Here is a 14,263-nt window from a genome sequence, read left to right as displayed (position 1 = left end):
CAATCAGTATACAGAAGAGGTAGTAGGATTCCTACAAATATCCTACAATGTGTAATTAGAATGCGTAATGTGAAAGGCTCTCACTTTGGGAGTACAAATCTGTATGAATATACATTACAGTTACTTTTTTGTTTAGATATTTACATTTACATTTCAGTTTACCGAATCAGCAGAAATGAGAGATTCATATCTCGTGTTCAAAAGTTCATGTTCCCTATATAATCACACACTGTTCCATAGATTAGCTTTGTTCTGTACTACAAATACAAGGGAAACCAAGGACATAGTTCAAACCAAGTCACAAGTGTGTCATTGTTAAAATGGATTTAGGACTTGTAGGAACATTTCTTCTGGTAACCTGTATTACTGTTCTGTTTTATCTATATACATGGTGGGGCAAAATTAGGAAGGCAAATTTGCCCCCTGGACCTATGCCTCTGCCCCTGCTGGGAAATATTCTTCAATTTAGCACCAAGGAATTCCCCCGGTCTGTGATTAAGGTAAGTAGACAATTACACTAATAAACATTAACAAATGTCTTCCTCTTGAAGGTATTCAATTGGAAGAACTAGATTGATATTTTAATGATGTATCTCGAATTACTGAATACATTAAACCCCTCCAGCAACCCTCCCCCCCCCCCCCCCAACAAAAAAATAAAAGAACACAACTGGAAAGTTTAATCAAAAGCACCCAGGTGAGAACACACAGGGAAAATACATACCCTAGGTCCAGAATTCCCTTGCAGCTGTGGTTCCCTGGGTTAGATTATGATCAAATCATATGGAATTTTGACTTTGATGGAGGCAAAACCAGGAGATAAAGCTTAGCAAGTTGGAGCAGTCTGAATGAAGAGTATGAAGATTTGCATCATAGTCTTGTGCTTATTGTAAAATGAACAGAACTCAATATTGATCAGTGCAATATTTAACTGTTTTTTTTCCGATTTTCCTTTTGAAAGTAATTTTCTCAATATTTTTAATATTGAAAGATCAACTAATACCTTGTTTTTCATGCATTTTATTATTGAATTGCACCTTGATCTTGACTTTTTAACCTAATAAATTCACCTAAATCCAATCTTTACACGAATTGCATTTTATGTGTCTTAAACTACACTTGAATTGGATCTTGTGAGTTTTAATCTGTGGATTTCTAATACTGAATAGGCTGGAACATTTCTAGATTTTGATGAATGTCTGCAAAAAATATATTGCAGAATTTTTAATGCAGACAGTGTATTCTTACTAAATTATTTTAACACCAACCCATTATGATGTAGTAGTACGTCAGTCATTTATACAACACTGAAGCTGAGTTTATTTCTTCAAGGAATTCTGTAATATGACAACTAAATTAACATTAAATGATATTCCAGGCAGGATGTTGAGTACAGTGGGTCATGGCACTTCCCCTTTCTTCTGCATATTACCTGGATTATCAGTAATGTGAGAGGGACAAAAAAGATGGTGACATTTTGAGCCAAGCTGGAGCTGTGGGTTTTTGCAGCCTGACCAGAACTGTGATTGTAGCATAGATGGAAGCATTTGTCAATATGTGTTTGTTAATGTATGCATGTGATTATATGTCTGTGCAAAGCTGTTGATAGGTAGAGCTTAGAGTGCCATAGCCCGAGATGTGGGGATCTTTAGCCCTGGGTCTCTACAGTTGGTGAAGAGACAGGAGGACATCAGTCAGCTCCTTTGAGAAGAAGCATGTTTTTCTATTAAGAAAGATTAGAAGTATAGTGCTTCCCATAGGTATGTAAAGGGGCCCCAAATGACTGTCAGATGGGGTACTGGGAAGAGAACTAGCGATCCATCCATCCATCCACCCATTCATCTAATGTTTTTCCTATATTTCTTTGCTTGGATTTTAAGTAGAATTTTCAATGTCTCTGTTTTTCTTTAACTATTAAAAAAGATACCTAATGTGGTTACACTAACACTCTCCCTGTAATTCTCTCTGAAGCTGAGTGAGAAATATGGACCCGTGTTTACGATTTATCTGGCCAAAAGACGAGCAATCATGCTTATTGGACACGACACGGTGAAGGAGGCTCTTGTTGATCACAACGATGAATTTGGCAACAGGGGTACCTCAGACATATTGTATTTGTTCACCAAGGATTATGGTGAGAATCACAGTACTATGCTATTTAAATCGCCTGAGAGCTACCTAAATATCAGTACATTCCAGATTTAATCTTAAAATAATGAACATTCAACCTTGCTTCACATTTCTTAACACATCTGTTGCTATTAAGTCTTAGAACCTTGCATAAACAATACTGTTCTTTCTTGTGTGTAGCTCTTTAGTTTAGACTAAATTGTGTAGTTTTTTTTTTTTTTTTTTAATTAACAACATGTGGATTTTTTTAATAAACAAAATCTTTTGAGGATCATTCACTGAATACAGGATTGTAATGAATCAAAAACTGAATTGCAAAATTTACCAAAATAGTGATGATATGAAAAATCTATAAACTAAGTTATATTCTCAGCAATTATGTTATATTCTCAGCGGATTATTCAACCGTATAATTTGACAGTTCATTAGTTATTCCCTTCTTTGCAACTAGGGGCTATCTGGATACATCCTGTCAATTTGGCAATGATTTGAATTACAAATTATCCCATTTATAGCCACATTGGGTTGTTTCTTTGCTATTATTATTTTTTTCAAGGCTCTTTATCATGCTTTAACTCCTACTCACCCCATTAAGGTGACTAGTATTCTCAGAGAATTAAGAGTGGCGTTATTTCTTTTTGATATTATGATTATGTCCATTCTTTTCTGAGAACTTAGACACCACGGGGTCAAGGCAATTCTCTAGGTCTTTAATTGTATCTATTTACACTTACAGTTCATTTATGTCTCAGACATTGACCGTACCGGATTGCATTAAAGTCTTAAGTCTGAGAACAACAGCGATATCACTAGAGACCTTAAGGCAGGAGGTTAGCCATTTGGCTTGAATAATTTTTTATCCATTTCTGACCATCTATTTTTGGACTTATTTACCTATACCACTTTATTCATTTATCATATACTATTTTTCATGTACCTAGATTTCCAGCTGATACTCTTACATCTGGATCTTTTATCCAGTAGTTTGAGGATCTTTTTGTAGTTCTAATCTTTAGGGGTTATGCCCCATGACACCTCTGGAGTGTCTTCTAAGGTGTTATCCTCTACGGGTTTAGTGGACTAGTCCTGTCTTGGACAGCCACTACTTGTAGACGTTGTTTCTTTTGAAACTACAGTGAGTTTCACCACCTAAAATCATGTTCTCTAGAGTTATTGAGTAGTAACTGCTTTGCTGAGAACTACCAACTCCAATATGTCTCTCCATATGGATGTTCATAGGAATGCTCTTTAGCAATGGAGAGAGGTGGAAGACATTGCGGAGATTCTGTCTCATGACATTGAGAAATTTTGGAATGGGGAAGAGAAGCATTGAGGAAAGAATCCAAGAGGAAGTTCAGTGTCTTTCAGAAGTCTTTCAAAAATATAAAGGTCAGTACACGTTACATCCGTGTAATATGAAAGATAAAATATATAATTGTCTGTGTTTATGGGAAAGTAAGTAAAAAAAAAACTAAAAGATATATACAATAATTGCACATCAATGATAAAATAAAAAAATCACTTATTGAACATTACTTTATTTTAATGAAGAAAGCACCAGTTAGTCTGTTTAATATAATCTGTAGGAAATGTTTCTTAATTTGTAATAAAATTATATTATTCTTTGAGAAATACTATATCTAGGTATTAAGTCTGCTTGTGTACAGAGCATTCTGGACTAATAATTATTTTGTTTATTTTAGTCAATTTATTTTATAAACTTGAAATTCCAGTATATGTTATTCTTTTCCTAATAATTGTTACAATAGATACCTCTTTTGATCCCGCAAATATATTGAGAAAAGCTGTGTCCAATGTGATTGTCTCTATTGTATTCGGAGAAAGATATGATTATGAAGACAAGGCGTTTAATGATATTCTGTCAAATCTTAGAGAAATCATTGGGCTATTGAATTCATCTTCTGGTTTGGTGAGTATTGTCTCATAATTCTTGACTTCCAGTAAACAACATCATAATACCCGCATAATGCATAATGTGGTATGTGTGATGAGGCTGTAGTGATCTCCAGCGAAGTTCTTGGAGTTAAGAAGTAATGTTTATGCAGTGTGAACTATAATAAGGTATTTGAATGCAATCTCAACAAGCTGGGATAATACTTAGGATAAGACTAGAGCGATCTCCACCACCTGCTGTAACTTCGTTGGCTCTTGCATAGCTGGTAGCCAACTTTCCCAAAATGTATTAATATCGGTCAACAAATACAGGGTTATTCACAAACATTTGAATGGTCCAGTATCGAATGGGCCATCTGACAAACCATCTAGCTGCATACAGCACCATGTGGACTACAAAATCTGGGCATTGTTCACCCCATTCAATAATGTCTGAATTTTGCAATAACAGAACATGCCTAAATTAGGTCCCGGTGAAGCCACGGCAGGCTGAAATCTGAACCCGAATGTTTCAAATACAGATCCTTATTTTTAAAAAAATCTGAACTATTTCCCCATGGCAGCACAAAAAGTCAGCAGGAAAATAGTTAAAACACCCTCAACATCAACATTCAACAGCACAAAGCAAGAAAATGTATCGATCTTCACCTTTTAAAAAAAAAAAACTCTGCACAGAATGAGTCTTTAAAGTAGGAAGAATATATTTAAAGGTTTACCCACGCTTCAATTTTCATTAGAGTGCCCTGATTGGTTGGCTTATAAATCAACCAATCCAGAGAGCTTTGTCAGGCAAGTCTCACTTCTCTCGATACTTGCAATTTTAAAATTCTGAATTGGCAAACTGTATTTGGCTTCAGTAAATATGAGAATTGCCCCCCAAAAAATCAGTTTTTACTGGATAACACTTTAAATGTTTACAACTCTTCCTTATAATGTTAATGTTTATTCTTTTGGCTACCATTCCTCGTTGAGGTGCTTTCTGTTCCTTCTTGAGATGGGTCAGGAGTACCTTTCCTCGGTGGGGGATAGAAACATAGTAACATAGAATGTGGCGGCAGATAAGAACCATTCAGCCCATCTAGTCTAATTTTCTAAATAGATAAAATGCATGATTACCCTGACCAAAAACAAATGAGTGAAAGAATATGATAACTTAGATAAGACTTAACCTTTATTCGTGCTAGTTAAAAGGAACTATATGTTCCTAAATAGTAATAGTCTTTTTTCTTCAACAAACGGATTGTTTGCAACAAATGTTGCTCTTTAGGTGTTACATAGTAACATAGATACTTTAAGATATTTAGAAAATCGACACAGCCTTATTGTTAGATACAATTATGAGTATTCTGTATTTAGTCAGCACGATTTGGTGAGTTAGCACCAGTATCGCCCCAGGACATAGCAATATTGTCTCTAAGCAAGGGCTTCTTCTGACCTATCACAATACTGAGATTTTGACATTTCTGTACATACTTTATGTATTACTACTTTTGTGTTTTTTCACCATTTTTTCTTTTATGTTGTTCTTCATTTACTAATACTCCTTTCCGATATTAGTAAATACCTTGGTTTTTCTCTATTTTTTGTTCCAAATATCTGTCATCAATTTGTATATTCCTCTATTTAGAGGTTTACTGACAGCCTATTCAGACACCATTTCATTACTACTTAGGAACATACAGTTCCTTTTAACTAGCACGTTCAAAGGTTAAGTCTTATCTTAGTTATCATATTCTTTTACTTATTTGTTTTTGGTCAGGGTAATCATCAATTTAATCTATTACTCCTCTGGGTTCATGCCCTTCTACCCTTAGACCCCTTATGCAATTTCTCCCACTCTTTTTCTCATAACTATTTTCTAAATACTTTCATTAGTCCCTGGCCTTATGTTATATCTCAGATAATCTTATGCCTATCCCACGCATGCTTAAACTCCCTCACTCTGTTAACCTCTGCCACTTCAGATGGAAGGCTATTCCATGCAACCACTACCCTCTCAGTAAAGTAATACTTCCTGATATTATTTTTAAACCGTTGCCCCTCTAATTTAAGACTATGTCCTCTGGTTGTGGTAGTTTTTCTTCTTTTAAATATAGTCTCCTCCTTTACTGTGTTGATTCCCTTTATGTATTTAAATGTTTTTATCATATCCCCCCTGTCTCGTCTTTCCTCCAAGCTATACATGTTAAGATCCTTTAACCTTTCCTGGTAAGTTTTATCCTGCAATCCATGAACCAGTTTAGTAGCCCTTCTTTGAACTCTCTCTAAGGTATCAATATCCTTCTGAAGATATGGTCTCCAGTACTGTGTACAGTACTCCAAGTGAGGTCTCACCAGTGTTCTGTACAATGGCATGAGCACTTCTCTCTTTCTACTGCTAATACCTCTCCCTATACAACCAAGCATTCTGCTAGCATTTCCTGCTGCTCTATTACATTGTCTGCCTACCTTTAAGTCATCAGAAATAATCACCCCTAAATCCCTTTCCTCAGATGTTGAGGTTAGGACTCTATCAAATATATTTTTACATCCACAATACATTATTTTGCACTTACCACATTAAATGTTGGTTGCCATTTTTTGGGGATGGTCCAGGTGCCTATATCACCACTTGCTGATTGTATGAACTTCTTCACTGTACCTTCATTCTGCTCTTATATCATACGTCACAATAAAGATACTTTGTTTCTGCCTCACTCGATAAAACTCTTGGTCTTGGATACTGTTATTTTATTACATTCATTAGTAGCTCAACATTCTCTTTTAGTTCTTGCTCCCTTTGTAGCACTTGAAGGGATAATCTACTCATCATAACAACTACAGCTTAATGTTGTTGTTCTGGTGAGTATAGTATGTTCTTTTAGGCTTTTTGCAGTTAACACTATGTTTTCAGAGAAAATGCAGTGTTAGTATAAGGACACCTCCAGTGGCCACTCCTCAGATGGCTGCTTGAAGTGCTTCCTGGTCAGTGCTGTACAGTGTAACTGACATTCAGTGTATCCACCCTCTGCATGGAGACAGTGAACATTCCTCACAGAGTGATTCAATGCATCTCTATGAAAAAAATGCTGATTGCCCAGGGCTGCATTTGGCTCTACTCCCAGCCCGCCTCCTTGGCTCAGATCATCAGAATTGACAATCTCAGCCAATCCAATGATTTCCTATGGAAAAGCACTGTGATTTCTGAGATCATCATTTCTGATGATGTCAGCCAAGAAAGCAGATCATGTGAAGGGCCAGCACCAGCAGACTGGAATAAAGGTAAGATTTTACTATATTTATGAGAGCAGAGGGGTAGATAGTGATTTTAACACTATAGGGTCACAAATATATGTTTGTGTTTCTGACCCTATAGTGTTCATTTAAGGCAACCTATAGTGCCAGGAAAAGAGACTTGTTTTCCTGGCTCTATAGCTTTGCCCTCAGTCAAGCTCCCCGTCCACCAAAACCCCTTTTGTCACTTCATTAGGTTCAGCGTTCTTGTTGCTTGGCGCTGGCTCGGGTGCTCCTTATCTTATCTTCTGCCGACATCAGCCGGTAGGGGAGACCTAATGTGCATGAGCAGCAATGTCCCTTTGATGAACTGCAATAGGATTCAGTTTAATAGGTTTCCTTACTGATGTGCTGTAAAGATTTATATAATTAAGAGTATAATAGAATTTTTATAGAGATGGTTTCTCATTTGATACTTTTTAAGCATATCTCATAAGGATTAGTGCACTTCAGCCATTTGACTGAGCATAGAATATTTACAGTTATAGGATGTATCAACTAAACTGTCCTCTATTGTATTCCCTCCTCAGTCTGTTTTGATAATTATTTACAAGTATGGGTTGTGCCCCTTACATGGGGAGACTTCATTCTTCTGATGATGTTTTTTGTTATAGTTGTTCAGAATTTTTCCGTATGTAGCTAAATGGATCCCTGGACCTCACCAGAAAGTTTTCACAATTATGCAGCGGGTAAGAAAGTTTTTGAGAGATCAGAAAAATTCTCATCATGAGTCACTGGATGCAAACTGCCCGAGGGACTTAATAGACTGCTTCTTGATAAGGATGGCTCAGGTAGGACTCTGTAACTTAAGAAATGTTTGGTTTTAAAAAAACTTCTAGAATTAATATTTTTGCAAAGGATGGAAAAAAAAATACACTTATTTAATGTCCCATATTCTCGTAGGATAAAAATAATCCCAATACAGAATTCCATGAAGAGAATTTATTGATGACTATAATGGATTTATTCTTTGCTGGCACTGAGACCACAAGCCTATCACTAAGATATGCCTTCCTGATAATGCTGAAATATCCAGATATACAAGGTATCATTATTACTCATCAATATTATAGCAGTTATAAAGGGATTATGAGAATTAGATAATCCCACTACATATACCTTCCTCTTTTTAGAAAAAAATTAAAAGAAGAAATATTTTTAGTAAAATTGAAAGAAAGTGCTGATTAGACCATGGCTTGCTGTCCACACCATTGTAGATAGATTTCTGGAAAAATAATAAGTCAAACCAAAAACAAACCAGAGCAAAATGTTTCAAGTACATTCATTTTGATAACAATACAAAATATGGGAGTTATGCTAAATAGCTAAAAGATAAGGGCTCTAGATTTTAAATATTGAAACGTAGAAAGTGGCAGAAGATAAGAAATATTCGGTCCATCAAGTCTGTCCATGAGCTGTTAGCAAACAGAATCCTAATCTTGGATCCCTTAATAGCACACATAACGATCACAAATTAGGATGTTATCTATGAAACTGTTGAAAGATTTAAATTAAGCAAAGAGTATCTGAAATACGAAAATTAACAAATTTTCAAATTGAAATTCGCTTTGCCCGAAACAGTAATTTTCTGAATCTTAGAAGACCCAAAATTCAAAAAATAAGAAATCGATCTGAAACCAATCAAAACAATAAAAAAACACAATACTTACAAGGAGATTTTGATGATGTAGAAAAATATACATAATGCAAATCTGGGTAAAATAACAGTTTATATTTTTTATTATTATTGATTACAGATCTAATAGCTAACTTGAAACTTCTAGTCAACTTTCAGAATATGTCATCCACAGGTGTTATTAGAATAAAAGACACGGTTTGACAAAGAGTTCTTTTAACATCAAATTATACGTATTTTATTTTCTTTAACCTAACTCAGTCTCTCTAGGAAGGACCATTGATGGTAAAAACCTTGATTCAATGAAGAGTAGACTTCATGCAAAACATTAAGAAAATATGAGAACAGAGTAGCTTGATTTGCTAAATGCACTAAGTGCTAAACAAGCAATTTATTTGAAGCAGACAGATAAAATGCAAAACGTTTTGCCATTCAAACCTTCATCAGTAAATAAGGGGTGTTGGCACTGATGAAGGATTTTATTTTCTGTATATAGTATTTTGCTCCTGCACAAGCAACAGGAGATTGAGATGACAGCAGCATGTTTTTATATATATATATTTCCAGGATCCGATATCCTGAATATCTACCATATTATCTATCATTGTTGCCACAATAGTAAACTTGAATCTGATTTATAAAAATAACTATTACTGGTGGCAGTCTTTTTTTTTTTTTATATTTACTATATGGGTATGTTGTTTTATTTTTCTGTGATTACATTGTTTTTGGTCTATTTACTTCAGATAAGATCCACAAAGAGATAGACCGTGAGATCGGCCATGATCGATGTCCGTCAGTAGAGGACCGGATTAAGATGCCCTATACAGATGCCGTAATCCATGAAATATTGAGATTCGGTGACACCGTGCCTATGGGAGTTATGCACACAACCAGTCAAGACACGACCTTCAGGGGATATGACATTCCTAAGGTCACAAACTTTGAGTAATATATGGAAATAATTAAGATAGGGATAGCTAGGGTAAATAAATGTATTCAAAAGTAATATTTATAAAACCAATTGCAAAATGTTATATAGCCAACATGAGGTGGATAGATGGATTTTAAAACGTTTTTAAAAAATAAGCAAAAAAAAAAAATCCATGTGTTTCCATAGGGTACTGGTGTAATTCTATCTGTCTGTATTGTAATTTTGCTGTTTGTCACTACAAATCCTAAAAGTGAGACCCGTGTGCATTGATTACATTTTTATATATACTTTTTATATTTTCTGAATATTTTAAGTTACTTAAGCTTCTTTTTGTTTTTCCTCTTTCTAAAATCCATATGTAATTGTGTACAATTTTTTTTTTACAAATTCTAACCCTCTGACATTTTAATATTTTGTAGTTAAATTCAAGAACATAAAAGTAAAACAGTTAAAGGGATTTTTACCATTTGGTTTAGTCCTCAATTAACACTCTGAAGGTGCAAACTGTTTTTCATTTTAACTCTGTGTTGTTACACTACAATATTTACAAATGTCCAAGATGGGGTAAATACTTAAAAGGCATTGTATCACTTTCTCTATCCAAATCACTCCTCTTTCCAACATATACTTTATATCAATAAAACTGCAGACTATACCATATTAACTCATGTTTTTGCATCATCAGTACAACCTGCTCTGTCATGCTCTCTCCCCTACCATTACAAAAAACGTGATCTATCTATTTAAGGTTTATCTCCTGTCCGCTTGATCCAGTACCTTCCCACCTCATCAGAGCTCTCACTCCTTGTCTTGTACCATCCTTAACACACATCCTAAACTGCTCTCTTATATCTGGTGTTGTCCCTGCTCCCCTTAAGCATGCTACTGTCATACCCATCCTAAAAAAGCCATACCTAGACCCGTCTTCCACTTCCTACTATCGTCCCATATCCCTGCTTCCTTTCTCCTCAAAGCTTCTAGAACGACTTGTCTTTAATCGTATGACTCACACCTAAATTCCAACTCCCTCCTCCTTCCTCTTCAATCTGGCGTTCACCCCCTCCACTCTACTGAGACTGCTCTTATTAAAGTTAAAAATTACAGCCAACTCCAGAGGCCACTACTCAATACTAATTCTTCTTGACCTCTCTGCTGCCTTTGACACTGTTGATCATGGTCACTCAGGATTTTAATTCAGGAACCAAATTAAAAGGACAAAAAATTAAAATTGGCCAATCGGTGTGCTGCTAAATATATATATAATCTAATATTATGTACATATTTTTGCAGTAAACCAATAGAATTTTCTGCCATTTGGTTCTCAGATCAGCTGATAAAAGTAACCAACGAGGGAAAAGCAAGAGGAGCAGCAAAAAAAAAATAAAAAAAATAGCATTTATCTATTTATAGATTACATATTTATTTCAATTATAAATATACATTTTTTTTCTGCTTTTCCCTCTATTGTCAACTTAATCTGTGCATGAAATTACCATTTAGTAATTATCCCTATCGTACCTCGCTATTCCTGATTTCTGGTTTCCCTGACTCTGGCTTGTCCCTGACCATTCTCAGTCTTTTGTTCAGCACGGCCACTCTAACGTCTGGAATATGTTTATTTTTTGGTTTATAATTGCACACTGCGTGTTGGATCTCTCAGTATCCCTGCCAGACTGAAAATGAATCTGCAAATCTAATAGATTACCCTCCACCGATCAAAGCCATAAATCTACAGGGATGGGTGAAATTTAAGTTTTTAGAACACTGAAATGATCTTACTGATAAATGTTCAAGAATAATGAGTAGATATCCCTTGTTATTAGATGACTTCTCTAGCTTTACATATCTATTTTACATTTTAATTGCAGGGTACCGTGGTTTTCCCTGTACTGACCTCTGTCCTGAAGGACCCCAAGTACTATAAAAATCCCCAAACATTTGATCCTGAACATTTTTTGGATGAGAACGGCTGCTTTAAAAAGAACGATGCATTCATGGCATTCTCTGCAGGTAAATACATTGTATGAAAGTTGAGGTTCAGTGAGTCTTATTGACATTGTTATAGAGAATTCACAATTACTGTGTGGACGAGTGTGGGCGTCAGTAAGCTTGTTTGTGCACATGTGTGTACATGGGACATGGGTGTTGTACATGTAGTATACATGTGTGTGTGTGTGTTTTTGCTTGTGTTTGTTTGTATGTTTATTAGTCAGTGAAGAATAACTGAACTATTTTTGTTAATGTTTAAAAGGGAAGATCATAGTTCAAATGTTTGCAATTACATATTTTTTATTTAAAAAGTCAACTCAAACATCCCATAAATATGAACCATATTCATAAATAAAACATACAACTCTATATATTGTGTTAAACTATGACCAAAGCTATTTTTAATGCATATCTTTCCATAATTCACTCTCCAGGTAAACGCGTGTGTGTGGGGGAAGGTCTTGCTCGCATGGAACTCTTTCTCTTCTTCACCACCATATTGCAGAAGTTCACACTAAAGCCAACAGTGAACAAAAAGGACATTGATATATCTCCAGAGCCAGGAAGTAATGGTACCAGACCCCGCCTTTACCAGATGTATGCTGCGTCTCGCTCAAAACCCTAGATGGACTTGTTATTCTGGCAACATAACTGTGACTGGGCCTGAAGTGCTCCAGAGTCCATGGAGGTAGTAAGGAAGCTGACCTGGCGGAGGCACTCAGTCGGAGTACATGAGCTCTGTCATAATGACCTTCCCAATCTCTATGGAAACTCTGCAAACAAAGATCATAGATATTGCAATTGCTGGAAAGAAACCAACACATTGAAAATATTTGGTTGTTAATCTTAAATATTATATTCCTCGTTCCCTATATTTTTTTATTCTTTGCATCCACATATTCTTTTATTCTTTTGAAAATAAATGAAGGATCTGAATTGTATTTTGACTAGTTTATGAAATACATGTTTTATGTATCTATATGTAAGATATTATTACTCATATTATTTATAAAGCTCCAAAAAATTATTCAGCCACGTACAACACAAAAATTATCTTTTTAAAAATCATTTTCAAATGGTGTGCCATGAGATATATAATAATAGAAAGATAAATAGACAGACAGACGGACAGACGGATGGACAGACAGACAGACAGGTTACTTTTTCTCTGAGAACCAAATGGAGGGAAATGTACTGCAAACTATATACATAATATTCAGTTTATTTTTGGTTCATCTGATTCAGTTACCGAATCTGTTTTATGTACAAAAATTCTGCTGAGTCAAATGGCCAATGGCTAAAATTTAGGCATTCCCAAAAATGTTTAAATATACTGTATTTTCCTGTATAACATAGTAGGGAATGACCCTAAACAACTAGATATTGTCCAAGAAGATAAAGGTAAAATGTTTGTGTTTTGCAAATGAATAATCTACCTATAGAGGGTAAAAACTTACAGACAATATTATTCAATAAAGAATACAAATATACACAAGAAAGAAGACGACTCACTAGTCTTAAAAATGCCAACAGTGCAAAAAAAACACACGTGGAGAGGAAACGAACTAAGCCAAACAAGTACGTCTGACATGATGAGTCCAGATTGACTTCTCAAGATCCACATATTATTTGTAGTCTGGAGCCTGAAGGAGAAGTAAAGCCTCAGTATAGCCATCATAGGGAGAAAAAGCACCATCACTGGTAACATTAAAAATAATACTTGGAAACAAAGAAAAGAAAATTAAATTAAAAACTGAAAAGAAGTAATGAAATATCAAAAATATATTATAAGATAAAGGAAACTGTATACAGTATAAAACGTTTCCGTTTCCCAAATTCCTATAAAGGATGATGAAATAAATAAATAATAAAAATAATTTTGATTGACATAATCTTACATAATCTAAACTATACAGCAATTTGTTGTTTTGTTATAGTTTATGTGTCAGCTGGGCAGTTCTGCTTTTAGATAAAGGTTTCCCTTATATATTTTTTCCAAGCAAAAAGTGTTTGGCAGTGAAGCGGTTAATGGCTCGTGGCTCACAGCTCAGCCTTTAACTCTTTGTTAGATATTCTGAGAGATTGTGATTTCCCTATTAAATAACAATGTAACTGTTAGTAAAATAATCCCAGCCTGGAATTGATCCTACCACAGTTCCATGCAAAGCATCATTATGTGAACCCAGATTAAAGGCGCAGTGTGATCACGTTTACCTGCTGGTAACACAGGTTGCAGTGATATATATTGATATATCTTTTACTATAATTGTAAGATCACAGTTACACACTATCACTTCCTGTGTTTGTTTTAATACAGAGATAAGAGGATGGATACTGTGTGCATGTGAGATGATTACACACTGTGAACGTTATATAATGATGACCAT

General features: G+C 35.1%; 1 protein-coding gene across 1 annotated transcript; it reads left to right on the top strand.

The window, feature by feature from the left end:
• The first annotated feature begins 320 nt into the window (after nucleotides 1-320).
• On the top strand, nucleotides 321-12,680 carry LOC134572301 (cytochrome P450 2A13-like). The gene is made up of 9 exons (XM_063431184.1): nucleotides 321-500; nucleotides 1,972-2,134; nucleotides 3,370-3,519; nucleotides 3,900-4,060; nucleotides 7,932-8,108; nucleotides 8,221-8,362; nucleotides 9,700-9,887; nucleotides 11,756-11,897; nucleotides 12,311-12,680. Exons 1-9 carry the CDS (start codon nucleotides 321-323, stop codon nucleotides 12,499-12,501), a joined length of 1,494 nt encoding a protein of 497 aa, XP_063287254.1. The 3' UTR covers nucleotides 12,502-12,680.
• The last annotated feature ends 1,583 nt before the right edge of the window (nucleotides 12,681-14,263 follow it).

The sequence above is a fragment of the Pelobates fuscus genome, chromosome 9 (genome assembly GCF_036172605.1).
Source record: "Pelobates fuscus isolate aPelFus1 chromosome 9, aPelFus1.pri, whole genome shotgun sequence".
NCBI classification, from domain to species: domain Eukaryota; kingdom Metazoa; phylum Chordata; class Amphibia; order Anura; family Pelobatidae; genus Pelobates; species Pelobates fuscus.
This window is presented reverse-complemented; position numbering and strand designations above follow the sequence as displayed.